Raw genomic sequence first — 27,748 nt, 5'->3', positions numbered from 1 at the left:
TTAATCCACGCCCAGGAAGATAACTGTTTCGGCAAGTGGAACCAAATGCAATTCTTAGTCTATGCATATCATTCATAAGGAGAGAGAGGGAAACAGGAAAATTGTTTGCCAACACATCACATAGCGTTGCCCGTCAGCGCCAGCGACAACGGCAACTCCCTGTTGAAACAATGAAAGGACATTCGGAAGTCCACAATAAAACACCCCGGAGCCACACTTTCCCTGGTTCTTTTTGCACTGCTGTATTTCATTCCAAATAATATGCCATCCTGGCCTTTTCTGTGGAAATGGCATGAATATTCCCTACATTACATGCAGAATCTATATTTGGATGGTGAATCTGTTTAATTTGCTATAGAAGCCCAAATCTGAACCCATTCACTTGTCATCTTTTAAAAGAGTTCTTTCGTCATGCATTTATTTCATTTTCTCTTAACATTACTGGGTTGTCAAAAAACCCAGACCAAACGCGATAAATGGTTTAGTCCCTTCTCTTCAGTCTGCTGAGATTAATTGGACGTTGTGTTGCGTATGCAAAAAGAAGGGCTCGGAACCCATACACAGCCTTTTGTGTTTTAAGAGGCTTTAAAAATCATTTTTACTAGACATCCCTCCAGCCCAGTTCTTTCTGTGCAGGTGAAACACCTTCAGGGAGAAAATTACAAGCCTGGAGAAGAGGAGAACAAGGCCAGTGGCATTTATCGTGGCAGGCCGGAGTGACTCCTGAATAACCCTCAGTTTGCTCTTTTCTCTCTTCTCTTCCCTACCAGAAGTGAGATTTCGATATTTCGGGCCTTTTTCAATTTGATGGCGACATACGGGATTCTCACAGGCAGTCTTTGGTTTGTTAGCGACATCCAGGATATCAGCACAACTTGAGAGAAACCGAAGACGGCTGGGGTGTTATTGTCACTTCAGTTTAAAGGTAGCAAACCTATCTTGCAGAGGATCAACACTGAATTATTTCAACATTTCAAAAATATAGATAAGCAATGCATTTCTAATAGCGTGGATACTTGTGGATACTGGGTAGGTCAATGAATATTCAGCAATCTTTTGCATGACATAAATGAAACTCAGTGAGAAACAGGTTAAATCTTAAACACACACACACACACAGGCACACCTACCCCCCGCTGTGACAATGTTGCTCCATTCTGACTTTATTCCTGTGTCTCGTGGGGTCTCCCATGACATAATGGCTAAAAAAGAGGGAGAAAATTGGGGTCACTAAAATGCAATAATGGTAATCTCAGGCTGTCTGTGCATGATGTACACGTACACTGGGAATTCAGTATTTATATAGTGATTCCTTCTGTGTCCAGTGCAGTGTTGAGTTTTTTGAAAAGCTTTTATGTGTATTTCCTCACTGGACTCTCATCACAAGCCTATGGCACAAAAGTCTATTTTATTAACATGTAAGAAATGGGAGGCGATAGAAATGATGTGATTTTTCTGATGTCACACAGTAAATACAGTGGTAAAGCCAGAATCAGAACTTTCTGTTTTAAACATTTGCCATCGTGTTCTTTTCTATAAATCCACATTCTCCTGTGTAGATACTTTTGATAAAGTTATGCAGTATTAAGCTATTTCTACTTTTATCCTTCACAAGTACTACCTCTTCTGTTGCTGTTATGAGGTTGAAATTGTTCTGACTTGGAAGCAGGAAGTGCAACTCCAATTGTCCTGAGGAAGAATAGCCAAGAGCAAGATTTTTTCCACTCTTTAATGGCCACTGGTGGTGACCTCCTCCTTACATCCAGCCCACCACTCTAGTTTCCTGCCAACCACTGGCACCAGCACCTTCTCCCATTCAGACCATGCTGCTCCCCCCACAACTCTCTCTGCTGGGAGCCACGTTCCACGTCCAGAAGCACAGTCCTGCGTTCAGCTTCTGGCGCTCATCTCAGTCCACTTCTGAGGCACCTCGCTCACTTCTGCTGCAGCCCCATGTGCGCCATGGAGGGGCTGACTTTGAACCCACAGGAAGTCCAGCATCTCATCCTTATTAAAGCTTCTGGGACAGCCTCTGCCTGAGAGAACATTCTGAGCTCCATCCTCCCATTTCCTCACCCCATTCCTCTGAACTATGGTGCCCCCCTTCCCACCAACATTTCCCCAGACTCAGGATGTTAAGTCAAGGCTTTGTGGAGCCTCTCCAGGTTGGGCAACAGCAGGTCCTGGGACTTGCTGGGTCGCTGGAATGACCCAAAGCTGTATCTCTCTTTGAGGTGAGGAGAGGTGAGAGTTTGGTATCGGGGAGCCCATCCATAATTGATGTCCTTGAACTAGTCTGGCCTAGTTCTGGGTATCCTGATTGAATAGATACTGAGTGTTTTTTCCTCAGCATGTGTAGAGGTGTTAGTTCTATATGTACTAGGTTGCTGGCTCCTTCCTCGTGGCAGCCATGTTAAGTTTTACCTAGACATTTATGTGTAAAGATACATTGCAACCATATGCCTTCTCTTTGTATTATTAAACATAAAATACATCTATCAGATATTTGCATACAAACTGTAGTAAATGTTTTTATTCACCCAATTCCTCAGGCAAAAAATATTGGGACTAATATCTTTGACTCCTTTCTTTCTCATTTTCTTCACATCTAACCAATCAGCAAACCATGACAGATTTTCCTAAACACGTATTCTGAATTCAGAATTGTTCACCTGGGTCATTTCTGTAGCCCGGGGCTTCCTCTTTTATTTCCTTCTGGTTCATTTACCACCCAGAACCCAGAGTGCAATGTATGACAGATCCACACTTTCCAGTGTATTCCTAAAACACAGATTCTGGAGGTAGACTTCCTGGGTAGCAGCTGTGTGACCTTGGACAACTATATAACCCCTGAGTTTCCTCATCAGTAAAATGGGAGTTAACAGTGTTTGCTCCATAGTGCTATTGCGAGGATTAAAAAATGAATACATGTAGGATGCTTTGAATGTGCCTGGAACATGATAAAGCAACATGTAAATTTTAACCCTAATTATAATCAAAGCTATTGCCATGACCTATTAAGTTGAATCATATGAAATTTTCACCACTCAAAATTGCCACTATTTTGACCTACAACATCGGCAATTCCAGATGGTTCAACCTAGCAAAGGACCTACATGATCTGCCTTCAGGTCACCTATCCAGACTCAGTTCCTACAACTACCCACTTCCCTCACTCTGCCCAGTTACTTGGACACACAAGTGTTCTTCTGCCTTGAAGATTTTGCACTTCCTTGGGTTTTTTCCTAGGTTTTTTTCCTAGAAGATATTGACTTAAGACACCTGCGCAGTTCTATCAATTTTCTTGCAAATTTTACTGAATCAGAAGAAATATTCCTCATTACTGTGTGTAAAAGTTTCTGTGACCTTGGAGGCTAGTAGGAAGGACGATGCTGTAAGACCCCCAGTCCCCCGGGGACCTCCATGAGATGTCCTTCCCAAAGACTGTCAGCATGAGCACCATGTTCCCGGTGGCCGGGCAGACTTTCGGTTGGGGAGGGGGAAGTGGCTGGCAGCTCCCTCCGCCCCCCCCTCCGCCCCTCTTGCAGCCTCGCTCGGAGGTCTGGAACTCAGAGCTTTTCTCCCGCAGCAGGGGCGGCATTTGCCCAGCACGCAATGGTCGTGGTGGTCCTGGACCCAGGGACAGACCTCCAGCTGCGCCTGGGACGCGAGGTCCTCGTCCTGGCCCCGCAGGCAGCCCTGCAGCTCACCCTGCGCAACCTGGTCCTCGTCGTCGTTCCCGCGCACGTCCTGAGGGCCCGCGAGCCGCTCTGGTGCCCCGCGCACGCCCGCTGGCTCCAACCCACGGAAACCTATACCCCATGGGAAATCAATCTTGAAGACGGACCCCTCTGCGCCCAGAGAGCAGAGCACAACGGAGTCCCACCTACGGAAGAGGAGGGGGAGGATTCCTGAGGAGGCCACCAGCCCCCCAAAGAGCCTCAGCCACCCACGTCCCGGGGTTCATCCCCTCCTCCCTGCGTACCCTCCTCCTCCTACAAGCTCTTTCCAGGGGCCCTGCCCCCCAGGGCTGCTGGCCCAGGCCCCAGTCCAGTCCACGAATGCGTCCTCTGCCGGCCGAATTCAACCTGGATCTCCAAGGTCGGGGGTCCCGGGTCAGCTCTGCGCTCAGACTACTGCCTCCCTGCCCGCATCTGGCTCCGGGACCTAGAACCTGCCGCGTGGTCCGCCGCAGGCCATCCGCCAAGACACGCAGACGTCTCTTCTGACAGGATCGTCTCTGACCGCCCACCCCGCACTCAAGAATTGGCACACGCCATTCAGGAACAGCGGACACCTGCTCCTTCTAGAGTGTCACCGTGACCCGAGCTCACCCACACCCAGGAGCACCACCGACGCTGCAGGCGCCTGGAGGAGGAGGCGATGCCGCCAGGGAACTCATCCCCAGACCTTTGCTGGGGAACAGATGTTGTGGAGAGTTGGAAGAGACAACCTACCTACGGGGTGGAGAGAAAAGATTTGCAAATCTCTCCGGTCACATAGGACTTAGAAATAAAGAAGAGGAAAGATCTGCTAATCCTCCTCTGAAAAGAACAAAACCAAAGACCCTAGAAGAAATCATGCCAAGGACTTGAACAGACACTTCCCCACAGAAGGTCTAAGAAAGCCCCTTGAAGTGATGTTCACCCTCGCTACCCCAGAGAGAAATGCAAATGAAGTCAATGGTGAGACTCCACCCACAGCCATGAGAATGGCTACAAGGAACACGATGACCATGCTGAGGGCTGGGGAGGATGTGGAGCAGCTGCACCTCTCACCCAGTCCTGGAGGAAATGAGGAAATGGGACAACTTGGTTAAACGGTGTCTCATTCATTCTATACTCACTATTCAACCCATCCATCCCACCTCTGAGATATGTGCTTGAGAGACACGAACACAAGTGTTAGGAGAACTCCGAATGCAAAGGGTTCTGGCAGCTGTCTTCACAATGGCCAAATGCCAGATGTGATTCCAATGTCCTTCCACGTTGAAGGGATAGGCAAAAGGTGACACATCCCTGACAGGGGATGCTTGATCCTCAGCAATCAAGAGAATGGGAGCTTGAAATATGGTTTCAAGTTCATCTATGGTAACTGGACTCTAAGTCCTAATCTTTAATCCAGTTGTTGGATGATTTTAAGGCATGTTGTTGCAACTTGTCTGTGTGAAGCTTACAGTACTCACGCTGATGACATCTAGATACAGACTATGTGGAACCCATCCAACTTAACTTTCAAATGGAATGTGCTGGAATTCTGAAACACACACTGGATCTTGAAGCCCAGAATGAAAAAAGATGTATCTTACTCATCATTCTACTGTGAAGTACAATTCAAATGATCCTATTGAGGCTCGAGTTGAGTAAATCGTTATAAAAATGTGCTTGATTTTTTTGTGTGTGATCATTTCTGAAGTGTATTTGCTTGAAAATTTGACATGACATGCGGCGTGTTGTTCTATTTCTCTGAGATTTGGCTGGGCACACCAAAGGATTGCAAAGCCTGTGAGAGTGGACGGGGTGGATTTCCCAAAGGTTAGGGAGCTCTGCCAGCCCCCAAAATGGAGCAGTACACCACACTCTGGCAGTACACACACACACACACACACACACACCCTAACACAGGCAATTTCAGAGGCACATTCACAAGTCCCATCAAAATCAGCCTGAGGTCAACCCCAAATTCCCCTCAGAATTTTTCAAGTGACCAGAACACATCAAAACACTCCTTCCTGCTTGCTCCAAGTTAAGGAACTCTGAACTCAGTCTACCTGGACAATGGGGTGAGGAGGGAAAACCAGAAAGTCTGTCAAGGTGTCTTGTGCACCTCGCTCTGCTTCTCTTCTCTTAGCAGGTCCACGCTTAGGGAGAACTCTCCGTGGGATATGCTTTTTATGAATCAACTGATTTTTACTATGGAAAAACACCACTTCTATTGACACAGAAAGTACACAAGAAACAAGTCAGATGAACTCCTTCTTGGAATGAACGAATGAATGAAGAGGGTAGAGCAGACAATGAGTGTCGCTGCTATGCATCATGGAGACACCAGGGGTTGAGTCCGGGACAGGTTCCATGGGATGAATTTTGCAGGGATCTGGCTGACTCTCATACCTCCCCCTCCTGTGGAGCCATGCTCACCCCTCCTCCCTTGCTGGCCCCTCCTATAGTTTAGACCAGGGCCAGCCAATCACATCAGACGTCAGGGACAAATGCCCTGTCTCAGGCCCCTCTTACCACACCAGTGGGATTTCCCCCAAGATCTCCCTCTGTCCCTGCCCTCTTCCACCTGCCTCAGGCCACGGGAGCGTTTTCTCCAAACCTCCAGCTGTGTGAGCGCCCAGCTTTGAGACCGATACGTCTCCCATGGGAGAAGGAAAGGATCCATGAGCTGACTGTTCAGATTTACAGGTCACAGCAGCACCACGAGGGTTGGCCTGGACCTGGGAGGCAGGAGGACCTTCGCTATGGACAGTGTCTGGCCCCCAGGGAGCCCCTGGGAATCCTGGACAGAACTGAAGGGCGATAGTGCAAGGGAGAGCAGGTAAACGGGGGAGTGTGCTTGATGTAGGATGAGGTGGGTGTACATTCCATGTGTGTGCGTTTGTGTTTATTTGTGTGTGCGTTTGTGTTTATTTGTGTGTGTTAGCAGATGGCACTAGGGGGGAGGGGAACCCGGGTCTCCCAGGAGGTTGGGCATTTTGAAATTGAGGAAAGGGAGAGACAATGGGTCCATGGGAATCCCCTAGGGGTGGGGTGGCTTTGAGGAGACTTCAGCAGACCTATCTCGGGTTCACTCCCACTGCCATCACAATCCTCCTCCCCACACACACTCTCCCTGGAGTGGTCGCCCTCAGCTGCACAAAGGGAGATGGTAGCATAGGGTCTTAGGTGTCTGTCACCCACTCACAGAGAAAGGGAGGAGTTCCCTCCACCTCTCCCGTTTTCCCCTCCCCCTCAACTCCATCCATATCTTCCCTGCATAGACACAAGGGTCCCACTTCCAGCATCCCAACACCCTTCTCCAGAGAGCACAGGGCCAAGGAGAGGTCCCTCCTTGTCAGGTGGATGAGCCCCTGGGAGAGCAAACTCTTTCCTGTGGGCACCATCCCTGCTTCCCTCCTTCTTCCCAGCCCAAGGAATTCCCCTCCCTCAGGCAGGGTGAGGGAGGGCACTGAGACGAGGCGTGGGTGTTGGCACACTTGGGGAGAAGCTCTCACTGGAAGGGAAGGACATGTGCCTTTGCCCGTGGGGCTCAGGATGCGGGTGTGGGCGGGAGGAGAACCTGGCATTTCAGGCACCTGGGAAGTGGACACTGGGGTCTTGGGTGGCTGCACTGACTGGCTCCCTCCCTGTCCTGCAGCTCAGCCACCGCCGCCTGGAATCCGACAAAACGTTGGCAGGTGGAGCAGGATCCCGGCACAGGTAAGGCGCTTTCCCGCTTTTCCTAAGGAGTCAGCTTCTGGGAAGCCAGGTCCCAGGCGATCGGGAAGGGAGCAGCGGCATCCTCCGGAATGTGTGGGACGGCTTCCTGGATTCCTCTGGGCACAGGTCCCACAGCTGGTCTGTGCCGGCTTCGGGGGTTGTCCAGGTCACACCCTTCACACTCAGGAGAGTCCTGCAAGAAGAGAACATTCACCTTCCACCCTCTGCTCTCTCCGCAGATGCGGAAGCAGCCGCAGTGCAAGGAGCTCCGGGCCCACACCCGCCGCTGGCCCCGCAACCACCCCAGGTAAGTTTCCCTGACTTTGGAGGCTGATAGGAGGGACGATGCTGCCCGAGGCCCCCAGGGACGTCCAAGGGGTGTCCTTCCCGATGCGTGTCAGCGCGAGCAGGACCTTCCTGGTGGCCGGGCAGACTTTCGGTTGGGGAGGGGGAAGTGGCTGGCAGCTCCCTCCCCCACAGCCCTCTTGGAGCCTCCCTTGGAGGTCGGGAACTCAGAGCTTTTCTCCCGCAGCAGGGGCGGCATTTGCCCAGCACGCAATGGTCATGGTGGTCCTGGACCCAGGGACAGACCTCCAGCTGCGCCTGGGACGCGAGGTCCTGTCCTGGCCCCGCAGGCAGCCCTGCAGCTCACCCTGCGCAACCTGGTCCTCGTCGTCGTTCCCGCACGTCCTGAGGGCCCGCGAGCCGCTCTGGTTCCCCGCGCACGCCCGCTGGCTCCGGCCCCTGGGAACCGAAACCTCGTGGGAAGTCGACATTGAAGACGGATCTCTCTCCGCCCAGAGAGCAGAGCACCACGGCGTCCGACCTGCAGAAGAGGAGCGGGAGGCTCCCCGAGGAGGCCGCCAGCCCCCAAAGGGAGCCTCAGCCACCCACGTCCCGGGGTTCAGCCCCTCCTCCCTGCGTACCCTCCTCCTCCGCACTCTCTCCAGGGGCCCTGCCCCCCAGGGCTGCTGGCCCCGGCCCCAGCCCAGTCCGCCGATGCGCCCTCTGCCGGCCGAATTCAGCCTGGACCTCCGCGGTCTGGGGCCCCGGGTCGGCTCTGCGCTCAGACCTCTGCCTCCCTCCCCGAGTCCCGGGCCGGGGCCCAGAACCTGCCGCGTGGCCCTTCGGAGGCCACCCGCCAAGGCCCGCAGACGTCTCTTCTGACGGGATCGTCCCCTACCGCCCACGCCACACTCAATGATTAGCACACGCCATTCAGGAACGGCGGGCACCTGCTCCTTCTAGGCTGTCTCTGTAACCTGAGCTCACCCACATCCAGGAGCATCACGGATGCTGCAGGCGCCCGTGGAGGGGGCGATGCCGCCAGGGAACTCACCCCCAGACCTTTGCTGGGGGACAGATGCTGTGGAGAGTTGGAAGAGACAACCCACGGGGTGGGGAGAAAAGATTTGCAAATCTCTCCGGTCACATAGGACTTAGAAATAAAGAAGAGGAAGGATCTGCTAATCCTCCTCCAGTAGGAACAAAACCAAAGACCCTAGAAGAAATCATGCCAAGGACTTGAACAGACACTTCACCACAGATGGTCTAAGAAAGCCCTTGAAGTGATGTTCACCCTTGCTGTCCCCGAGGGAAAAGCAAATGAAATCCACGGTGAGACACCACCCAGAGCCGTGAGAATGCCTACAAGGAACACGATGACCATGCCCGGGGCTGGGGAGGCTGTGGAGCAGCTGCACCTCCCTCCCATTCCTGGGGGAAATGAGGAAATGGTACAACTTGCTTAAATGGTGTGTCATTCATCCTACACTCACCATTTCACCCATCCGTCCCACTCAGATACATGTGCTTGAGAGACATGAACACGAGTGTTCAGGAGAACCCCAAATGCAAAGCGTTCTGGCAGCTGTCTTCACAATGGCCAAAAGCCAGATGTGACTCCAGTGTCCTTCCAGGTTGAAGGGATATGCAAAAGGTGACACGTCCCTGACAGGGGATGCTTGCTCCTCAGCAATCAAGAGGATGGGAGTTTTCAATATGGTTTCAAAGTCAACTATGGTAACTGGACTCTAAGTCCTAATCTGTAATCCAGTTGTTGGATGGTTTTAAGGCATGTTTCGGCAACTTGTCTGTGTCAAGCTTGCAGTACTCACTCTGATGACATCTAGATACAGACTATGTGGATCCCATCCAATTTAACTTTCAAATGGAATGTGCTGGAACTCTGAAACACACACTGGATCTTGAAGTCCAGCATGAAGAAAACAATGTATCTTACTCATCATTCTACTCTGAATTACAATTCAAATGACCCTATTGAGACTCGAGTTTAATAAATCGTTATAAAAATGTGCTTTTTTGTGTGTGTGTGATCATTTCTAAAGTGTATTTGCTTGAAAATGTGACATGACATACGGTGTGTTGTTCTATTTCTCTGAGATTTGGCTGGGCACACCAAAGGAGAGCAAAAGCCACGAGAGTGGATGGGGTGGATTTCCCAAGGGTTAGGGAGCTCTGCCGGCCCCCATAATGGAGCAGTACACCCCACTCTGACAGCACACACAGAAACACACTCACACACACACTCCTATAACACACAGTTTCAGAGGCACATTCAGGAGTCCCATCAAAATCAGCCTGAGGTCAGTCCCAAATTCCCATCAGAATTTCTCAAGTGACCAGAGGTTGCGCATCAAAAACCTCCTACCTCCTTGCTGTGAGTAAAGAAAATCAGAACCCAGTCTATTTCGACATTTGGGTGGGAATGAAAACCAGAAAGTCTGTCAAGGTGTCTTGTGCCCTTGGCTCCCCTTCCTCTCTTAGATGTTGTATTTATGGATAACATTCCCTGGGATATTCTTCTCATAAATCAATTTAGTTTTACTAAGTAAAAATACCATTCCTATTGACACTGAAAATTCGAGAGACAAGACCAATGAACTATTTCATGGATTGAATGAATAAATGAATGAATGAAGAGGGTAGAGTAGACAGTGAATATCGCTGTGCATGCTATGCTTCATGTAGACAATGGAAGTTGAGTCCCAGACAGGCTCCACCAGATGAGTTTGGGAGGCATTGGGCTGACTCTGATACATCCACCTCCAGTCAAGTTATCCTCACACATTCCCCCCTTGCTGGCCCCTCCTTTTATTTAGACCATGGCCAACCAATCACATCAGACCCCTGATGACAAATCCCCTGGCTCCAGCCCCTCTGACCACACCTTCAGGATTTCCCCAAGGTCTCCCTCTCTCGCTGCCCTGTTCCACCTGCCTCAGGCCACGGGAACATTTTCCCCAAAACTCAGTCTCTTTGAGTGCCCAGCTTCAACACTGACGGTGTTTGCCCACTTGGTTCCATTGCATCTCCAGGGTTGGCTCTAGCAAGTGTTTGAAGAGAACTTGGACACGCAGCCTGAGACATGCACCTGCATGAGCTCCTGGTTTCTCGTGGTGCAGAATGCCGAAGTAAGGAGCTGGCCATGGGTCAAGTCCCCTTGTGTCAACACATTCTGGTGCAGTTCCTGCAGAATCTAGAATTCTAAATCCAAACCTGGTCTCGAGGACATTATGAAGATATATTTGTCAAGTAGGACAATGGGATCCACTTAACTTGGGAGTTCGTGAGCTTTGAATTTTTAGGTGTGTGATGGTGGCATTGGTGCAATTTTCCACTTTTGCAAGAACAAAGGACTCTGCTTCTCATATAAGCCTTGTAGAATAACAATATTTTTAAATATTATGCACAATGTATACTTTTGAAAAATAAATGTTGAATTTCTAAAGTCAGATTAGTCCTTCAAAGGTCTGAGCACAGGGTCTTCCAAGCAGGAGGACCAGTTAGTGAAATGGACAGCCAAGTTTCTCCTCTTTGCTTCTGACTTCCATCTGAGCCTCTCGGCAGTGTCTCCTCCGCTTCTTGTCTTCCAAGTCTTGGGCTCATGCAGGGTTCTGTTCTCAGCTCAATTCCCCTCTCCTTCCTCTGGAAAAGGCACAGCTACCCTGACAACCATCTGTACCCCCACCCCAGGGAGTCCAATCCCTCCCCCATAAGATCCGAGAAATTCTAAGAAGTCATGACCTCAAACCACTGAAAACCTTCCCACCAACCTAAATAAGTTGATCTAACCCAGCTCCTCCTCTCTGAGAAGCATGGTTAGTGCAGATTAGAATATTTGCAATGCATTCAACCATGCAGTTCATTCATTTACTTATCATTGTCAAGGAGTTGTTTCTACCTGTGCGCTCCACGCAGAGGGCTGGTCACAATGCTCGGGAGCTTATGATGTAGGAAGAATATTTTTCAACGTCTTTATCATAGATGATATAAACCTTCTGATATGCTGTGTGTTCCAAGCATTTTCATATATTAACTCCCTTAATACTCTGAATAATCTCACACTCCAGCTACTCTTAACATTACTAATTGCCAGATGGGAAAATTGAGGCAAAAACAAGATAAGTAACTTATCCAAGGTCCTATATCTAGTAAGTGGTGAAGCTAGAATTTGAACACAAGCCACTTAGCTCTTTATTCAAAGCTCTTAAGTATGACATTTTCTCTCCACAGTCTTCACACTATGAAAATCTTTCATTTTAATCAGTTATATATTTCCTCAAGTTATTCATTTTCATGGTATATCCAATAATCTCATGTATATTGTGTGTAACTGGAAAAAAAAAACACCCAGATAGTAAAAATTATCACACATACACACTCAAGTTTAATTCTATTAAAATCTCTTGTTCCTGATATGTATTTAATACAGAGAACATTATAAAGTATTTCTTTCCAGCCTCAGGGGGCCCCCAGGATATCCCATTGGCACCCTCTTGTAAGCCCTGTGCAGGCTGAGATTTGGGTCTCAGGGAAAAAGGTGACCTCAGGAGTTACCATTGAATTACAGTATTTTTGTGAGGGTCTCAGCTGTAAGTGGGATTTAGGATCTGTGGTGTTTCAACTTGGGTGCTAATCTTCTGGATATGGTTTGGATGCTGGTGCTGAAGTACAGGGAAAGAGGATGGAACACTTGAGAGCAAGAGGGAGGAAATGCTGATTTCCCTCCACAGTGTTCTTGGGGTAGTGGAAACCCAGCCTGGAAAACACAGTAGTTGCTGTAGCTGCAAGAGGCTGCATCTTCTTTGATGAAAGCACACAGCCCACCTTCATGGACCTGCTTTACCTAAATAGGATAAAGGAAGGAGGACATTTTTTAATGCTCTTGCAAGACGGTGAGATCTGCGAGGGTAGTGACTCTGCCGAGTTCTTCTTTGCAGCCCCAGCACTAAAGAGACGCTCTGGAACAAAATAGGCTTCCTATGGTACTGGCTGATTTAAGTCAAAAGGAAAAAGAAGTGGCTGGATTTTTGAAGTCTGGGATAAAGTGCAGAAAGAAGAGAAGACATACAGGGAACCACTAGCGGTCATTCTCATGGTCAGCTGTGCCCCTCATGTCCTGACATACTTGTCTTGGGTCTGTGCAGAATCCAAGGTGAATTCTGTCCCTTTGGATAAGCAGAATTTCATGGGGCCAGGTGTTGAGTCCCAGTGATGCTGGAGCTTGGTGATGAATACCTTCTGGGAGTGGCACAGCTCATCATCAATGACTTAAACTGTCATATAGAATTACGCAATGGAATGAGTGTTGAGTCAAAGACTGACCCTTTCTAACCCTGCCACATCCCTCAGAGCTGTCTTATGCCACAACAACTCCCAGCTACTTGCAGGGACATGCACAGGATTGTAGAACCATTTATTTCAGGGTGAGGGGGTCTCTGGAGACTTGTTGGCCACAAAACTTGATGAAGTCGTAGATGCCAGGGGAGAAGGAGAGTCCAAAACGTGTTTTTCCAAGTTGTTTCTCACCAGGGGGAAAACAGAGAGGCACAGGTGCAGAGCCCCAGGGGGATCTCCAGAGCCCCTGAGTGGGCTGGAGTGAAGCAATGGAAAGAAGAGGAAGTGGAAAGCTGCTTTGATCACAGTGTACAGAGGGAGAAGTCTCAGCACTGTGACTCCGTATAAGTACATCCTTTCTACTTACAGCTGCTCCCAGCTGTGCCCTTGTCCTGGGTATCAGCCTGGGACGTGCCCCGCTATTTCAGGATGAAGGCAGAATGATAGTGGGTGTATGCTGTGCCCCACACAAGCCGAATTATCCCCTGTTGTGGACTGAGCCTGCAGTTCCCTCTAGCTCCTTTGTCTCTTCCGCTCACCGTAGACGCAGGAATTTGTTGTTATATTGGATAGATTCTGTCATGTCATTCTCTCTGATTTATGTGTTTCTGACTCTGCAGTCTTTTTTTTTTTTTAATTTTTTGTTTATTGCAGTAACATTGGTTTATAACATTGCAAAAATTTCAGGTGTACATCATTGTACTTCTATTTCTGCATGGACTACATCATGTTCACCACCAAAATACTAATTACAACCCATCACCACACACATGTACCGAATTATCCCTTTCACCCTCCTCCCTCCCCCCTTCCCCTCTGGTAACCACCAATCCAATCTCTGTCCCTATGTGTTTGTTTATTGTTGTTATTATCTACTACTTAATGAAGGAAATCATACAGTATTTGGCCTTCTCCCTCTGACTTATTTCACTTTGCATTATACCCTCAATGTCCATCCATGATGTCACAAATGGCTGGATTTCGTCGTTTCTTATGGCTGAGTAGTATTCCATTGTGTATATATACCACAGCTTCTTTATCCATTCGTCCCTTGATGGGCACTTAGGTTGCTTCCAAGTCTTGGCTATCGTGAATAAGGCTGCAATGAACACAGGGGTGCATGTACCTTTGCAAATTGGTGTTTTCAAGTTCTTTGGATAAATACCCAACAGCGGAATAGCTGGATCATATGGTAGTTCTATCGTTGATTTTTTGAGGAATCTCCATACTGTTTTCCATAGTGGCTGCACCAGTTTGCACTCCCACCAGCAGTGTATGAGAGTTCCCTTCTCTCCACATCCTCTCCAACACATGTTGTTTCCTGTCTTGTTAATTATAGCCATTCTGACGGGCGTGAGGTGATATCTCATTGTAGTTTTGATTTGCATTTCCCTGATAGTTAGTGATTTTGAACATCTTTTCATGTGTCTGTTGGCCATCTGTATATCTTCTTTGGAGAAATGTCTGTTCAGGTCTTTTGCCCATTTTTTAATTGGGTTGGTAGTTTTTTTGTTGTTGAGATGCATGAGTTCTTTATATATTTTGGAGATTAAGCCCTTATGAGATGTATGGTTTGCAAATATCTTCTCCCAATTGTTAGGTTGTCTTTTCGAAAGTTCTAGAAGAAAACATAGGCAGTACGCTCTTCGACATCGGTCTTAGCAACATCTTTTCAAACACCACATCTGACCGGGCAAGAGAAACAATAGAAAAAATAAACAAATGGGACTACATCAAACTAAAAAGCTTCTGCACAGCAAAGGAAACCATCAACAAAATGACTCTGCAGTCTTTACCCATTTTGTGCAATATGGATTTTTAAAATTGTTCTAAATTCCCAAAGCCTGATGACCACAGGGATGGAGACATGGTACTGACTGAGTCTTTCCCCTTCTATGCTTTGTTGAGGGTACCAGAAATACACTAGCTATATTTTCTGCCCAACTCAAACCAAGAAGTGACACGTTATTTGTAAATTCTGCATTACGTGTGTGAGTGTCAGTGTGTGTGAATGTGTGACCCCGTGTTTGCATCGAATCCCCCTGAGAGTTCTCTAAGGTGTGCACAGAAACTGCAGAAACAGACCGACGAGTTCGGAATGTTCTGTCCCTTCTTTTTCCTTCTTCTATTTTCCTTTTTCTTCCCATTTCCTTCAAGAGAGAAGAGAGAAGTCAACATCCTCCATTGCTCAATCTCTGTCTCATGCTCTTTCCTTTGATCTGATCGTATAGCTATTCCCTGAGGGGCTCAGACTGCACAAGGCAGAGAAACCCCTCCAACACCTACTTCTGGGACACCAACCCCCTGTTAGTGCCCCGACTGTGTGCCGTGCAAGCATCCTGAGATGCTGATACCCTTGGCCTGACAAGTCAGGAGAAAGAAGCTCAGTCTAGGTCCCCACTACTGAGAAGGGCATTGTTGAAATGAGCACCCATGAATATCCATAGGTTTCTGAGACCCACCAACCTAAACAGAATATGATCCACGAATTATCAGTACATGTTTTGTTTTTTTGTAAGGAAGATCAGCCCGGAGATAACATCTGATGCCAATCCTTCTCTTTTTTGCCAAGGAAGATTGGCCCTGGGCTAACAAACGTACCAATCTTCCTCTACTTTATATGGCACACTGCCACAGCATGGCTTGACAAGCAGTGCGTCTGTGCGCACCCAGGATCCGAACCTGCGAACCCCAGGCAGCGGCAGCGGAGCACACGCACCTAACCGCCGCTCCCCCGGGCCGGCCCCACGTGTTTATTTTTTGTAACAGCTTTATCAGGGCGTAATTGACATAAAGTAGGCCGTGCATAATTAAAGCATGCAATTCAATCAGTTTTGACATACTTATACACCCATGAAGCCAAAACCACAATTCAGATAATGATCATTTCCATCGTTCTTAAATGGTTCCTGTGCCTCTTTTGTTGGCCCCTCATTACCCAGGCAACAACCCACCAGCTTCCTGACACTATAGATTAGTTTGAACTTCTAGAATCATTTCGTTATGTACCCATTTTTATCTGTCTTCCTTTAGTGGACACATTACTATACAATACATCCATATTGTTGCATATATTAAAAGTTAATTCATTTTTATTACTGAATAGTATTCCATTGTATGGATATTCTACAGTCTGTTTAGTCAAGTCCTCTATTGATGGATATTTAGATTGTTTCCAGGTTTTGATTATTACAAATAAAGCTACTTTGAACATCTACCTATAGGTCTGTTTATATGCTTTCATTCTTTTTGGATAAATACCCAAGAATGCAATGGTTAGGTCGTATGGTGGATATACATTTAACTTTTAAGAAATTGCCAAAATGTTTTCTTTGTCGATGTACTTTAGCAATGTATAAGAGTTTTAGTTCCTTCATATCTTTGAAAAGACCTGAAATGATCAGTCTTTTTAAATTTTATTCATTCTAAAAAATATGTAATGGTATTCCACTGTACATTTAATTTGCCTTTCCCTTGTGAAAAGATGTTGAACATCTTTTCATATGATTATCGAAATCCATATATCTTCTTTGGTGAAGTTGCCATGCAAATAATTTGCCCATTTTTTTAAATTGGCTGTTGATTTTCTTATTCTTAAGTTTTGAAAACTCTTCATGTAGGGATGAAGAATCTTTCATCAGATATGCAAATATTTATTCCCAGTATGTGATTATTTTTCATTCTCTTAAGAGTGTCTTTCAAAAAGCAGAAATTCTTAATTTCTAGGAAGTCCAAATTATCACTCTTCTTTTAATCTTTGAATTGTGCTTTTGGTGTGCTATCAAAGAAATATTTGTATAATCCACAGTCAGAAAGACTTTCTGCTATACTGTTTTCTACGAATTTTATATTTTAGATTTCTTTTAGGTCTATTAGAAATTTTGAGTTAATATTTGTGTAACTGTAAGTTATGAATTAAAGTTATTTTTTAATATTAATATCAAATGTCCCAGCAGTATTGTTGAAAAGACTTTTTTTTCTCCATAGATTTGCATTTGCACCTTTGTCCAGTTGTGTGGGTCTATTTCTGGACTCCATTCTCTTTCATTGATCTATTTGGTAATCTCTATGAAAATACTATACTATATTTATTGCTCTAGATTTTATCAAATGCCTTGAAATCACTCAGGATTATTCTTCCATATTATTGTTCTTTTCCAATGGTTTTCTGTTCTAGGTCCTTTGCATTCCTACATGAATTTTGTAAGGAGCTATTCAGTTTACACCAAAAAAAACAAATGCTTACTATGATTGTGATTAAAATTGCATTGAATAAATATCTTTATAAAGAATTGACATATTAACAATGTTGAACCTGCAGAAACAAGAACAAAATATATGTCTGTATTTTTAAGTCTTCCTTAATTATTCTAAACATAATTTTGTACTTTTCAGTGCGCAAGACTTGCCCAACTTTTATCAGTTTATCTTTAAGTATATCATATTTTTATTCAATTGTAAAGAGAACAAGTTTCATTTAATAAATTAATAGTTAACTAATTAATACATAATTTTGTAATTGAATAATTAAATATATAATTAAATTTTAGAACAATTTACTAATTTAACTTTATTTCATTTTACATTTATTTCATATCACAGTGTTTATTTGCCAGTATGTAGAAATAAAGTGGTTTTTCTACGTTGCTCTTGTATCATGCAACTTTGCTAAACTCACTCATTAGTGTAGCATTGTTTTGTATTTTCCATCAGATTTTCTACATAGATGATCTTGTTGTCTGTGGATAAACACAGTTTACTTCTTCTATTCCAATCTGGGTTATATTTGCTTACTTTTCCTCTTTTATTTCACTTTATGGAGCTTACAGTAAAGGGGGAAGAGAAGTGCCGAGAATGGATGTCCTTGTTTTGTTTGATCCTAGGAGAAAGCATTTACTCCTTGCCCATGAAGTATGATGCAAGCAGTAGGTCTTTTGCAGATGGATTTATCAAGTTGAGGAAGTGCCCTTCTAGCTAACAGTGCTAAGAGTTTTGATCAGTAAGGTATCTTGGATTTTCTAAATAGCTTTTTATACATATATTGAGATGATCAGATGTTTTTTCTTATTTAGTTTGCTAAAAGAGTGAATTATATTGATTGCTATTTGAATGTTATATGAAACTTGAATTCCTTAAACTCTCACTGGGTCATAATGTGTGATCCTTTTTAGATATCATGGGATCTAATTTGCTAAAATGTTGTTAAGAATTATTCTGTTTGTGTTTATTAGAGATTTTGGTTTGTAGTTTTCTTTTCTTGTAATGTCTTTATCAGGTTTGATGTTGAGTAATAATGCTAGCTTCACAAAATGAATTGGGAAGTAAGTGTTTTTATGGAACTTGTATTACCTCTAACTTAAATGTTTGGGAGAATTTACCTAAGAAGCAATCATAGAATTTATACTTTTCTTTCAGCATTTGGATCCAGGAATAAATCTTAACATTATCCAAAAAGATCTTCTTTTTAATACTCAATTGGATTCCATCAGCTACCATAACACATACAATGATTGCATCAAGATGTGTAAGTGAACTGGGACAGAAATCATTTTTCCATTGTTCTTTTCCAAATTGTCATCACGGTTACTCTAGCCTCAAGGAAATTGGTTAGATAGTCCTCCTTTTCTTTTTTTGGTATAAATTTTATAAATTACTTTTGCATGTATCATACAGCTTTATTACAGACCACTTGAAAAACGATCTTTACCTGGTATTTTGAGTGGTGTGTGGACAAACCTAACTTCTTTGATGTTTATGATTTCTTCAGGTTTTCAACAAAGCCTCTGGTAGATCAGTTCATTATCACCCAACAGTACTGAATTCATGATTAAAAGAATTAAACAAGTTAACTTTAAAGATGTCACGAAGTGTTGCAAATCTCAGAGGCAAATAAAAATTCCTCCGCATAAAAGAAAAGAAATAAAGTGAATTTTAAGAGTACATGAAACCTTAATTCACCTTTCCCAGACTACACCAATTCAACTAGATAAAATTATTCATAAGGATTCTTTAAATATATTATTTGTGTAGTAGATCTATTTGATATATATTAAATCTATCTTCTGCGTCAACTGAATACATATTTTAGAGTCTATGGTCTCTAACAAAATTTGACCATATGTTTAGACAATGGAAGAAAAACTTAATTCCTTTAAACGGAAATAATCCAAAGAAAACTATCTGAGTACAATGAAATAATGTAAATTTTAATTAAGGATAAATTGCCTCAATACAGGAAACTTTAAAAAATACCTTTTAAATAATTTATAAAACAATAGTAAAAAATGCACAGAATTACCATACAGGAAACATTGAAAAATACATACTACAGTGATTGAGTAGACATATCTCATCTAAAATATTTTTTAATTGATGAAAAATGTTTAACTTAATCTTGAATTTGAAGAAATTAGAAAACAAAGAATCTCAAGAAAAGCAGGAGGGAATAAAGGAAAAAGCAAACATTATATTCTGGGAAATATATAATTTTAAATCTCTTTTTAAAAATTCAAGAATTTATTTTTAGCTACCTAGTCAAGGACAAAATTAAGGAGGCTCAAATATATGATAACACATGGTGCAAACAAATGAATGATTTATATTCAATGTTTGCGCTCTGGATATTTTGTTTCAGTTGCTCTGGTTTTAAACTGATTTCAAGGCTGGACTTAGAAGCAAACAGAGCATTTATTTTTAATCTTCTAAACTAAGAACTCCATATTTCATTAAAGAAAATGATATGCATGGTTTTCCATCTTTACACACACACACGCACGCTCTAACCTATGGCAGTCAGTATATCTCTGCTTGGCAGTCAAACAGCACAGTGGTTGGGGGACTGTCTTTGGCATCAAATGATCATGGATTCAAGTCCCAGCTCTACCTCTTTCTGGAAGTATGACCATTGTTGGGTTGTCTTCCCTTTTTGAGTCTTTTTTTTTTCTTACATATAAAACATGATAGTCCCTACACCTCAAAATTGTCTTGAGGATGAAGTAACACTCACTTAGCAGACAAATTCGTCAACAAATGTTAATTATTACTAGTATAACTATGAATTCAATAACAAGGAGATCTCAACTTTACAAAGTAGGGCCTTCCATTTGTGTAAATAGTAATAAGGAATATAACAAAAGTGATTGGGACTGCTACAGTTGATTTACACAAGTCCATGGGAGAAAACATGAGCCCAGCTCATCATGGGATGGGAAGAAGCTGGAAGACACTTGCTTTCAACATAGGCCTTAGCAGCTACACCACAAATTAGTGCTTTGGGGAGATGGTGGGATGGAGGACCACTGGGATGAGCCAGTAGACCCCTGCACGGTCATCACTCTGGCCTGAATCCAGCTCTGCTGAGCACTTTGACTAAAGCCATACGCACCTCCCAGTTCCTCAGACTGTAGATGAGGGGGTTGAGTGTGGGGGTGACAAGGCTGTAGAAGAGGGAGACCATGTTGTCCTGGTGTGGACTGTGTTAGGCTCCTGGTACCATGTACATGAACACGGCTGCTCCATAAAAGAGTCCCACTACTGTGATGTGCGAGGAGCAGGTGGTGAAGGCCTTGTTTTGGGCCTCCTCTGAGTGCATGTGTAGAACGGCCCCCAGCACATGGCCATAGGAGGTGGCAATGAAGGAAAGGGGAAGCACAAGGATCAGCACCCCCCAGGTGGACAGCGCCAACTCATAGGCAGATGTGTCTGCACAGGAGAACTTCAGCAGGGCTGGCACCTCACAGAAGCAGTGGTCCACGATGCGGGAGGCACAGTAGGGGAAGTACAGAGTGATGGAGGTCTGGATGGAGGCACTGAGCACACCTGCCAACCACGAGAAGCCCACCATGAGCAGGCACACCTGGCGCCTCATGAGCAGAGGATACTGCAGGGGGTGGCACACAGCAACATAACGGTCATAGGACATGAGGGCCAACAGGATGCCCTCAGCCACACCCATCAGCATCAGGAAGAATATTTGAGCTGCACAACCCCCAAAGGAGATGGAACCTTCTCCCTGCAAGAAGTCTGATGCCATCTTGGGGATAGTGACCAAGGGGAAGCCAATATCAAACAGAGAGAGCTGACTGAGCAGCAAGTACATGGGTGTGTGGAGCCTGGAGTCCATGTGGATCAGAAATAGCAGAAGGGTGTTGCCCAGAAGGCCCATGATAAACATGGCAGCCACGAGGGAGAAGAGAAGCTGATGTGACCCTGAGCGACTGAAGAGACTCACGAGAATGAAGTCAGACCCCACTGATTGATTCACATCCCCCATGTTTTACATAACATATCTTTGCTGAAGAAACAACAGGAGACCTATATCAAGAAGCAAATAAGTTTCATCCCACCTGGCAAAGGCCATCGACTGGTAGTGGCTGTCTAGAGTGGTACCTTGAGAAGAGTGATGAGGTCACAGCTAGAATCAGTAGGAGCAACGCCACAATCAATGAGTGATGTCTGTCACACGCATGGGGTGGGAGAGCAGCAACTTGATTCTCTAAGCAAGATATTTGGCCACACCCCAGTCAACTACCCACTGACGCTTGTAGTCCAAATTTTGAAGTCCAAGTCAAAGACAGTAACATAGACACAACTGATTGTTTCAATATCCCTCATCCCGATGGTCCTGGGGCCAAAGAAGAGGTGAGATTCCAAGACTGGGATGTAAAACAGGTGATGATGAAGCTGAAGTAAAAAAGCAAGTAAGAAAACACAGAGGAGGGCCTGAGTCCAAATGCCTGGATGAGAATCTGGAGCAAAGAGAAATCTATGAAGTGCCAGCACTGGGGTCAATCTGTGAATTCAGACTGTGAATCTAGGCAATGTGAACCAAAGAGAAACTTGGGTGACAGCAGGTTGGAGGTCAAATGGACTGGGGTTGGGTGGGGGACAGTTGCCAATGAGCTCAGCTATTACTGGTGACTTTGCTGCATTGGATGGGAGAGTAGTGACCTGTGGGTAGTCTGACTCAATTTCAAGGACTAGGGTAAGACACTAGGTCTAGAAGATTGTGAGTCTCTAATCAATATCGCCCCAGTGAATGAGGTGAACAAGAAAGATGACCATGGACCAGTAAGAGCTGCATACTTAAATCCGGAATGCTTAATTCCCTTGGCAACTCCACGCCCCCAGCAAACCCAGATTGCCCTGGAATACCATACATCACCCACAACTCCAACAATGGACAATGCAGGACAGAAAGGATGTCCATCCCCAATTGTATGTAGATAAGAAAGCAGCAAGACTGGCCATTTAAAGGCAAGTGCCTTCTCTTGAGGGTCTCACGGGAACTCTTTGTCCTAAGGCTGCCATCTTCACTCAGATGGCCTTTAAAGCTGTCTTTAGTTATTCACCATCCTAACTTTCCTATCACATCCAAGCCCCCAACCAGCCATTCACCCATACATTCAACAAAATTAGTCACACACTAATTCAGAGGTGAACCACCTGGGCAAGATCCCTGCTTCCCGGGACGCCACAGTCTCCATCAGGATACCAATGACAGACAAGGACATAAATAGACAAGATCTATGTGATAGAGGGAAGTACAGTGAGGGAAGTGAGTACAATATTCTGTAGGAAACGGCTGGGGACTCCACAGGATATGGTCAGGGAAACCTCTTGGGACAGGTGACAGGTGCCCTCAGTATCTGAAGAGCTTCTATGAGAGGGACGCAGTAGAACTACCTGCTTCTTGCTGCTGGGAAGTGGATGTTAGTAAGCCCAGCTGTGTGGTTCATCCTAATGAAGAAATTTCTAACAACAAAATCCAACCAAAAATGGAATGGGCTGCCTCATTGGCAGCATTTTCCAAAGTCAGTCCATGATGTAAGGAAGTAAGATAACTTAGTTCTGTGATTATAGAATTTAGAGTTTGAGAGGGAAAACAAGCATTGTTCACATCATTTCAGAATAGTATGATGAGAAATATAATAGAGACACATGCATGATGCTTTGGGTACCCAGAGGATTAACCTCTGCCTGGGGTGGGGACAGGGAAGGCTTCACAGAGGAGGAGGCATTGGAGCTGAGTTTTGAAGATCAACTAGGAGTTTTCACGGCAGGTAGAGGAGGGAAAGTTCTTCCAGGCAGAAGAAATAGAGGAAATGAGATGTATGGATTGGTGGTTGGGAAAGTGTACACAGGAGCTTGGATCCCAGCTCAACTCTTTCATGGAAGCATGTCCTTGGGTAGCTACTCAACCTCAATTTCTTCATCCATAAAATGGATGGGAGTAATCTGGGTCACAGGCATTGTTGTAAAGATTAAATCAAAGGGTGTGTGTTAAGAGCTTAGTGCCTGCCACACGGCAAGTGCTCAACAAATTGTAAATATTACTAATTCTCTGGAGGGGAAAAGCATTAAAGATTGCTTGCTGGATGATCTTCACTTAGCACAGTGCCAGGTACATAGGGCGTTCTTGTTAATGTCGACTCCTGTTATTATTATTCAACATCATGACCCCTTCCATGGTCAAGCCTGAACCTGTCCAGCTCATCCTCATGAGTGCTGCTCTGTGATGCCCTCGTCCTTACTGGGCAGAAACCCACCTGCTCCTTCTCTGGCCTCTGAGGTCCCTTAGCAGAGTCTTTAAAAATCCACTCATTCCCAACTCCATTGGCTTACAACAGGGTTTTTCCACCTTGGCATTATTTAGGGACAGATAATTCTTTGTTGTAGGGGGTTGTTCTGTGCATTGTATGAAGTTTAGCAGCATCCCTGGCCTCAACCTACTTGATGCCAGAAGCACTTCCCTCCCACCCCTAGTTATGAAAACCCAAAATGCCTCCACACATGACCAAATGTCCCTGGGAGGCAGAATGACCCTGGTTGAGAACCTCTGGCTTAGAGACAGGACAATTGTAACCTGCATGGACTTTACTCAACAATTCCTCTTCCAGATGTTTATGGTAAAATTGTTTTAAGCTCAGACACAGCATAAATCCCAGGAATATCTCACTATTTCCATGACTCCATACAGAAAAAAACAAAAACAAAAACTAATCCTCACAACTTTCAGCCAACTTATAGCCAAGAAATCCCCCTGGTCAGCAAGTCTCCCAGCTGGTAAAACAGCTTCTACTGCAGACTCCTGTCCAGGGCTATTTAAGTGTCCAAATGAACCTGGTCTTGCTCTGTCCACTCACACGTCCTCACCCTGATAGGAGCTGACACCGACTGAGTGCTGACTGTGTAGCAGGCATCTGGCTAAGTGTTTTACGTGCTTAATGCTTTAATCCTCCAGTCCTGGAGATGGATGGTGGAGACGGTTGCACAACAATGTGAATACACTTAACTCCATGAACAGTGCACTTAGAAGTGGTTAAAATGGTAAATTGTGTCATGTATGTTTTATCACAATAAAAGAAAACAGGGCCTGTAGGTATTGTTATTTATATGTATTATTTGGATGAGAAGACAGAGGTTCAGAGAAGCATAGAGACTTGTCCAGGATCACCCAGCAAGGAAGTAACAGATCCAAGATTTGAACAAAATAGGGATTTGATTTCAAAGTCCCTATTTTTCTCTTGGCATTCTACACGCTCTCCCCAAACACTGTAATAGATATTTGAGGACTTTTTACACATACATACACTCACACACTCTGTACTCTGTGCCCCCAAACTCACCTTTCCTTCTAAGGTGCCCAGATGGTCCCACTGTTATTGATGCATCTTTTAAAAAATGGAAACCCCTGGGTTTTTAGAATCTCTAGCCAGATTTGAGCTCCCATTTGTCTGATTCCAAATCCTAAGCTCTCTCAACACTGGATGTGGCTTCTTTCTTGGAGTTACTGCTCAGCTCTTCTGCCCAGGAGTTCAGAACTGAGAATTCCCCCAGGGGATCACTGTTGTGGATGGCCAATCCTCAGAAGGTGAGCCGAAGTTGCCCCCAACTCATGTCAGAAACCTTGTTCTGGTACCAGCCTCATGAGCAAGGTCAAGTGTCCACGCCTGGCTGCTTCCAACAGCTTTTATGGAAGGTCAACATGGGTTGATCTTCAACATGGATTGAACATCAACATAGATGACTTCCTGCTGTCTAGAGGCCTGGCCTTCTTGGGTTCATAGTGATGAAGACAGACATGGAAAGAGTAAGCATTCAGTCTAACAACAAGGCATCTCCCTGCACATTGGCAAATATCAAAGAGGTAGACAAGAATCCATTTTTCCATCTGAATACCTGTACAGACTCAACTCAGCATGTTTGTGGGAAACAACATCAGCAGTTCTTTGGATCCATCCTGACACTAATGTCTTGTCTCTAAATCATGCCTGGACGACCCAGATCCCCACAAGGCTGGGTTGCAAGGTCTTTCCCCCATTTACCATGATCTGTGTGTCGAGTGAGGGACCATTCTCAACACCCCATGAGCCTGTCAACCCCCCTCATTCCAAGACAGTCTCAGATAAAACCTCTCTAGATTCCAGCATCCTGGGCTTAACCAGTGCTGCCTCTGTGCAGAGATAGACCTCATCATCTGGGGATGGAAGCTCCAGGGAGAGCTGTTGCATCAGAAACCCCTCTGGGTCTCCCTTTCTGCTAGACAGAAAATTGGTTGCAGTGGGAGCCTAGAGCCCTTGATAATTGGATTTTCCCTAGAGGATTATGGAATAACATTTACTCATCTCTCAAGCACAGGAAGCATGGGCAGCATTGATGTGGATAACTGAATGTGACAAATATCCAAGTCTTTTTGTTTGGATCTAATTAGGAGGAGGAGAAAAGGGATCCTATTACTGCAAATGGACCCAATGCTCAAAAATAAAACAAATCCTGATATCTAGCAGAATTTTGCTGTGTTAAATAATGAGGCAGTGGTGAGACATTTCTACCTCTAAATTCCATTCTTGAGAGGCCTCCAAGACTCAGGAGATGCAATGGTCTAGACACAGATGGTTCTAATGTCCATGAGCTTATTGTATATCCACAAACAGAGCCAGAGGAAAGGGCAGAGACTAGAGAGCCAGGCTACCCTCAACAGCGTTGCCCACTGCAGGAAGTCATAGGCAAGGCCAAGGCAGAGTGAGTTACCAAGAGCACTGCTCAAACCAAAACTGAGTCAGACAGGTGGAAACAAGGTGTAACCAAGACAGAAGCAGGAATAAGTGACATATGCTAAGGACTTGATATATAGTAGTAACTATCAGCAAATTCTTTGTACCGTGTCACCACTCTCTATTCCCAAGCCCATGGCAGACATTAGTAATTGATCTCATTGCTTTCTACCTCTGAGCCTGGATGGAGCTTCTCAACTCAGCACACCATACAGCCAGACCTTACAACTTGGATTTGACATATATCATGAGGTCTTCTTTCCAAGCAGATTCTAGACCAGGACTCAAAGCAGTTGGGGCAGTCTGCATGGAGATAAGGAGCTTGCACCAGAAGGTTATTCCACACCCTGCTTCCTTCATTGAGAATGTCTTTCTTTGGAAGAAATGTCAGTTGAACCATAGCATAGTGATGCTGTAGATTGATAATCTTTCCAAGGTCCCTTTCTCCTCAAGGGCCAATAACAGTTCATGGACCACACTTTGAGTAACACGGCCATAGACCTTTAGTTCCTGGACAGCAAGGCTCCTGCTATCATTCATTTCTATATAACCACTACCCAAGACACACGGGCACATCAATGTTTATTAAACAGGAAGGGCTGGAACAGATGGGAGTTTGGAAAGAGAAGCCAAGATATGGAGACTTGGGCAGTGGGTCTTGGATCCCCAACACCTAGCATGTTGACTTGCATCAAAGATGGATGGATGGGTGGACGGGTGGATGGAAGGGTGTAGGAATGAATGGAAGAAGCCGTGATTGAAGTTATTTGTGGCTGAGCCATGTTGCTCTAAAGAACAGGGGAAGAGGGAAAGATGGCACAGAAACTGTTAGGAGTCTAGATGTGTGCATCAGCTTTTAATCCTTTGCATACCACCTTCATAGTTGCTGCCATTTCCATGTGTCATCCACACTAACATCTTCTCAAGACAAGTATCTCCTGCTTAATGTCAGTTGTCCATGCCTGAAAAGCAGATGCACACAAAGCTGTCAGTTGCACCCTGTATTCCTTTATTTTAAATAGGAAAAGTTGTATTTTACATCAACCCCAAACTCTCAACCAATTTCTTGAAATATAGCTAAAATCAGTGAAAGGGTTACGTATCAGTAACAAGCTATCATGCTAGGATATGAAATACTTAAAACGTTGCTTCCTGTTGACTGTGAAACGAGCATAGTTGTTAACAGTCTGTTTTGTTTGGGATGAAGTCATATTTTTCTTCCCTTGTTTCCTTTTCCAAGATGTTCTTCACTCTCTCAACTTTTGGGGGACTCATTGTATAACGTTAACCTTTGTTTTTGCCAAAATGTAGATGGTCCCTGAAGAAACAAGTTCGGGACAAGCACGTGACAGCAGAGAGTGACTCACATTGAGTGTGATGTGATAACCTCTCGGCACCAGCAATACCTGAGACACACACTCTCTTTTCTTATCACTTGGGACACTTTTTCTATACACTGTTTTATTTAACATCTTGTATTTAGCTTGATGTCAATATCAACTTTTCCTGTGTAACCATGGGCCAGAAAACATTATATTGAGAGGTACACACATTTTGGGAAGCTTGGGCATTAATACCAAGAGACTTTGCCTTCTACTCGGAGAAGTTTAAACACAGAGATAGTCTGTG

General features: G+C 44.9%; 2 protein-coding genes across 10 annotated transcripts in view; one reads left to right on the top strand and one right to left on the bottom strand.

Annotated features, from left to right (window-relative positions):
• Positions 1-1,184: 1,184 nt before the first annotated feature.
• Positions 1,185-27,748, bottom strand: part of LOC147911402 (olfactory receptor 2Z1-like) — a 67,244-nt gene continuing 40,680 nt past the window's right edge. The window contains exons 4-6 of one of the 8 annotated variants that reach the window (XR_015551078.1): positions 26,995-27,081; positions 18,772-18,879; positions 14,707-14,749 (exon numbers count right to left, since the gene is read on the bottom strand). Coding sequence is in view for 1 of the 8 variants with exons in the window: in XM_087428121.1 (XP_087284247.1) it covers positions 20,542-21,336 (795 nt within the window). In the remaining 7 variants the exon portion in view is untranslated. The other 7 variants (XR_015551080.1, XR_015551082.1, XR_015551087.1 and 4 more) reach the window with 7 other exon arrangements.
• On the top strand, positions 7,078-9,747 carry LOC147911406 (uncharacterized). 2 transcript variants are annotated; one of them, XM_087428120.1, is made up of 3 exons: positions 7,078-7,424; positions 7,664-7,731; positions 7,960-9,747. In XM_087428120.1, exons 1-3 carry the CDS (start codon positions 7,234-7,236, stop codon positions 8,589-8,591), a joined length of 891 nt encoding a protein of 296 aa, XP_087284246.1. In that variant the 5' UTR covers positions 7,078-7,233; the 3' UTR covers positions 8,592-9,747. The 2 variants fall into 2 exon arrangements, with proteins under 2 accessions (XP_087284246.1, XP_087284245.1); XM_087428119.1 differs by having other exon boundaries at positions 7,957-9,747.

This window comes from Ceratotherium simum, unplaced genomic scaffold, assembly GCF_057802395.1.
Source record: "Ceratotherium simum simum isolate JZ-2026a unplaced genomic scaffold, ASM5780239v1 HiC_scaffold_43, whole genome shotgun sequence".
NCBI lineage: Eukaryota > Metazoa > Chordata > Mammalia > Perissodactyla > Rhinocerotidae > Ceratotherium > Ceratotherium simum.
Note: the sequence above shows the minus strand (reverse complement) of the source record. Positions and strands in the feature narration are given on the sequence as shown.

Coding starts and splice junctions, on each gene's coding strand:
- LOC147911406 (XM_087428119.1), top strand. CDS start 7,234: ATGTGCCTTTGCCCGTGGGGCTCAGGATGCGGGTGTGGGCGGGAGGAG. Junction 7,425..7,663: donor GGAGCAGGATCCCGGCACAG/GTAAGGCGCTTT, acceptor CTCTCTCCGCAG/ATGCGGAAGCAGCCGCAGTG. Junction 7,732..7,956: donor TGGCCCCGCAACCACCCCAG/GTAAGTTTCCCT, acceptor TTTCTCCCGCAG/CAGGGGCGGCATTTGCCCAG.